We start from the raw sequence: 4760 nt of genomic DNA, 5'->3' as shown, positions 1-4760 counted from the left end.
GAGAAAGAGAATGTGAAACTGAAAAAAGAACTTGAAGCTGCGCAAACCGCGCTTAAAGCATCCGAGGCTCAAGTTACTACTCTTATTACTGCCGCAGAATCTCAACCGCAGCTTCCAAACGCAGATGATCAATTTAAGCATCTTGTTGCTTACCTTCCTGATCTTGGCCACAAAATTATGAACTCCAAACCTGTTACTGAAAAATTTCAATCATATCTCAACGCGGTTAGACTCCGCGAACGTTGCGAGTTTTTAGAAACAATCTCGACTACATATGGCATTGGTGCGCCATATCCAGAAGTGATTGAAAAGGAAATCTGTGACATAGAGATTGCAAAGGATATTTACGCAAAAGCCGGTAAGGTAATAGAGCGCATTGATATTCCTGAACTTATTGCATTCAGTAAACAGGAAGATGTTAGTTTTAAGGATGTTGTAGAGTTAAAGTTGTAACTTTTTAGCTGTTCCGCAATTAACATTACGTTTCATTTTGTAATCCATAACCGCTGTCTTACGCGGTTTTATCAATATTAATATTTTTCTATCAGTTGCAACTGTTTACTTTTATAGCGCTTAAATACTTTATCAATATTCATAATTACTAGCATTGTCCTTTACACTTTCACTGCTTATTATTGTGCACATAACAAACAATTACTTATGCGAAACAACCTGTTTACGCGTGCTTTATACACATTATGAATCTTCTAAGTCCGTCGAAATGATCCTCAGGCAAATATGTGTTTTATGCGAAGCATCCAAGTATTGCTAAGTCAAATACATTGGGAAAATTACAAGTATCAGTCTTTTCGCATACACTTTTCAATTATTTACATAAAAACAATAAGTGGGCTTTACCATCACTTACACAATCACAAGCTTGTTACTTACAGAATGTTTTTAAGTTAACAACTTTCACACAAGCTTATTTTTTATTTTTCACAACAAATGCAACTTTGCAATGGCTATTTACTGCAATAGCGGTATTTTCACAAGATCAATTGGAATCTGAATCTTATTATAATTTTGCATTAAGTGGGCTTTTCCATCACTTTATGCAGTATAAAAAAAATTAGCTTATACAATATACTTTTGCCCGCGTATAATGGGAGTATAACAGAAACCAAAACACTTTATTTATTCACATTGTTGCATTTAACAAGCAACATACATTGGCTAAATACTTTTGCCATACCCACTTCTAAGCAATAATATCTTCAAAATAGACCATTTATATTCGCATTAAAATAGACCATTTAGATTCGCATTATCAATATTTGCGTTAAAACATCTTATCTGAACTTCAGATTTTTACTATCAAGATCATTTGATAATCATAACTTCCGCGTTTGCAACTACAACATGGCCCTCTATTCCAATATTGTCGCCCACCATTATAGATCTACATAATGGTTCTGGAACCGCAGATGTAACTATCGCAATACCCTTGGGAGTTGCAAACTTTACCATGCCATGAATTGTTGAGGAAACAATACACAGCTTACATACAGCTGTGCACCCTAGAAGAATATTATAACGCGATACAGTATTCATGACATAAAGATTCAACAAAGCCTTGCACATTATCATTGCATTTTGCTCATCCATGATTTCAATCTCTAACTCCAATTGCCCTATAGGCCACGCGGATTCCCCCGAAAAACCTGATAAAGACATTGCGGTTGACTTAAGCTTTGACTGAATATCTTTTGGCAGTTTGCAGAAACATTGATTGTACATAACATCAACACTACTTCCAGTGTCCATATGTACCTTCATTACTTGAATACCAGCTCCCACGATCCTGCATGATATTACTATTGGCTCCTCCAACAATCCGCAGTCTTTTTCTGACGTAAAAGTTATAGGCTCAAGCTGCCATTTTTCATAACTTTCAAAAGGTTTATGCTTTTGCACATTATCATCAATATTCACCATATTGATTACTTGAATTTCTTGCAAGCTATCCTTCTTGCCCACCACCTTTGCACCAAAGTTCCTGACTGCGGGTGCTTTGCGTTCTTGTTGTACCACTGTATTGACATTTGGGGTCTTTGGCGTGCTTGCCAACGCGGGTATAGCTATTGCATCTGTTGCGCTCATTTCCTTACTAAGTAAGAGATGATTCAACTTTCCTTGCCCAACCGCGTCTGCAATTAGCTCAACAAGGTTGCGACATCTATTTGTATCATGACCATAGTCGTCATGAAAGATACAAAAATTAGACTTGTCACGCCTATTATTATCACTCAATTGCGGAGGGTCTGGAAATGCCTTAATAACACGCTCTTGTAAAAGTATTTCTTTTGGCATTTTTGATAATGTTTGAATTATGTCAAAGGAATCATTATTCCACTTTCGCGTGTTATTCCTGTCGCAGTTATTATAACCCTGATTGCCACCATCTCCATTATTGCGCTGTCGATCATTGCGCCAATTTTCACCATTATTATTTCTTCATTGTTGTCCAGATCCGCGGTTATAATCTCGATACCCATCCCCGTTACCATCACGGTATGTATCATTATCATCGCGCCAACTCATGTCCTTACCCCATCAACAATTTTGCACTATATTACTGTCTTCTCCACAGTGAATATAGTCATATGTTTCTTGCATGATTTGGCATAATTACGCGGTACATCTCTTCGTAAACGACGCACAAGAGTTGGATGCCTCTGCGGATTTATCGCATGCACAAATCCAGAAATCTTCTGATCTTCATTGAGGTTTGGGATTTTCTGGCATTCATAAATGTGTCTTGTCAACAAACTTTCCAACGTTTCTTTGAAGCCTTGCTTGATATCATGGCATTCAATATGCGTCTTCTTTTGCGGCAACAAATTTTGAATTTGAAAAAGGAATTTTTCCCTTAAGTCTACGAATTCAACAATGCTTCTTGCGCTTAAATTGTGAAACCATTCACGCGCTAAGCCCTGCAACACCATTGGGAATACGCGGCACGCAACCGGTTCATCCCAATTATATGTACTTACAACTCATTCGAATCTTTGCAAAAAGTCAAGCGGGTCTGTTAACCCCGAATATACACTTAGAGTTGCGGGCACAATAGGTGGTGTAGTAATCGGGTAATCAGATATGTGCTCTACAAACTTGTCTATTGCGAACGTTATTTCAGTTGCTGAATGACATCTGGTTGTTCAAACTTGTGTTGCATATCTTTTGGTACCAACTTTTTGAACATATCCGTCAAAAATGTCTGCGCATTCTGCATTTTAGTGGCCTGAGATGTTTCTCCTTCTTCATAATAACGCGGAAAAAGCGTGGGAGGCCTTTTGCGTTTTAATTTGGAAATTTCAACCACCTCTTGATCACTTTTCAGATTTTTCAGAATTATCAGAATTCTGCAATAGAGTTTTAGCGCTTTTTGCCTTCTTTAAAATCAATACTAGCGAACCAAAAGCATTTTGATCTTGAATTTCATTTCGCGCACTTGTATCATGATTTATTATTAATCTTTGCGCATTTGGTGAAATATCATTGAGCGGCCATTCATAGTTGTTTGGGATGCGGAGGTCAAAACCTCTTTCCCTCAACAATTGTTTTGCCTCTAAGGGCGTAAGCACTTTTTTCGCAGCCTTTTTGGGCATTTCCTTTGCTGCGCTTTCAGTGGTATTACGCGCATTGTTTTCATTGGCTAAACTTTTGTCCGCATTTGTGTGTGCACTTGTAGAGTCCAAGTTTAACCTCATTTCTTCTGCTCTTTGTTCCTCACGCGCTTGCTGAAAATTTCGTTTTGCCGTATTCATTTTTTCAATCATAACATTTGATTGCGTTTCTTCAGCTACTTTGGCGTTTGCAGATGCCTTTGTAAGCAACTCTTTAGTTTGCTGGCTAACTTCAGAATTTTCCTGAAAGTCAAAATTCGAGGCGTTCTTCGTGTCAGATGCACCTATAGTGCTTGTATTCTTCTTTTTGTTGCACGTAGTCATTTTTATTCAAGAAACTTTCAAGTTTTCACTTCTTTTGAATCAAGAACACTTTCGTGCAATGTAACAAAGAAAATAACACGATTAGAATTAAGAAATGAGTTTAATAGCTCGATTAAAACGAACGCAAATTTCTCATTTCAATTCTATTCGTGTCCCACGGATGGCTCCAATTGATCAATCCTTGATTATCATATGAAGGCTAATCAAGGATTGAGTGCAATGAGGGGGTACAATGGATGTCGATTAGGATTTTGGGACCTTATTGTCATATTTCGTTAAGTGCTAAACGATCAACAATCATGTCCCGGTCTTCGTAAATTATCTTAACCAATAAAGATCAAGTCTCGGGCAAACTCACGAGAGAGATCAATATGGCTAGGGCAACTCTTCCAGAATCAACAACCTTAAATGAGAGGCCAAGCTCCCTATTTATAGGTTTGAGACCTATGCGGAAGTAAGATGTGCGCGCACTTAGGCATTCCGCACAAGTACTGCGAGAAGCCTACGCACTCTTTAATATTCCGCATAGTCTCACCGCGTATATTCACATTTACCGCGGTTTATTGTCTTGCATCAATTGTCTTTAAGTAGCTTTTCGCACTTCAAATATACATATACATGCGTATGTATATGATCAGCAGTGCTTGTATTTTTTTCCCCGTCGGTGTTGTTCTATATTCTGTGACGTTTGTAGCTTGGTGATTTCTGAAATAGACTTTATCCGCTCGTCACACCAAAACAAGGCACTACAGTGATGCAGATGTAAGTGCGGTTACTTAGGTCTATATAGTGACTAATCACACCTGG

General features: G+C 38.0%; 1 protein-coding gene across 1 annotated transcript; it reads right to left on the bottom strand.

Moving 5' to 3' along the window:
• Nucleotides 1-1323: 1323 nt before the first annotated feature.
• LOC139888843 (uncharacterized) lies at nt 1324-2948 on the bottom strand. Its single transcript, XM_071871827.1, has 2 exons — nt 2580-2948; nt 1324-2418 (listed from the first exon to the last, which is right to left on the bottom strand). The coding sequence occupies exons 1-2, from the start codon at nt 2946-2948 to the stop codon at nt 1324-1326; spliced, it is 1464 nt and encodes a 487-aa protein (XP_071727928.1).
• Nucleotides 2949-4760: the final 1812 nt, after the last annotated feature.

Source organism: Rutidosis leptorrhynchoides, chromosome 2 (assembly GCF_046630445.1).
Source record: "Rutidosis leptorrhynchoides isolate AG116_Rl617_1_P2 chromosome 2, CSIRO_AGI_Rlap_v1, whole genome shotgun sequence".
Lineage (NCBI taxonomy): Eukaryota > Viridiplantae > Streptophyta > Magnoliopsida > Asterales > Asteraceae > Rutidosis > Rutidosis leptorrhynchoides.
This window is presented reverse-complemented; position numbering and strand designations above follow the sequence as displayed.

Excerpts from the sequence above, each read along its gene's own strand:
- LOC139888843 (XM_071871827.1), bottom strand. The coding sequence starts at position 2,948 with ATGGTGTTGCAGGGCTTAGCGCGTGAATGGTTTCACAATTTAAGCGCA. Across the intron at positions 2,419-2,579 it reads TATTCACTGTGGAGAAGACA|CGCAATAATGGAGATGGTGG; the intron begins GTAATATAGTGC and ends AATGATCGACAG.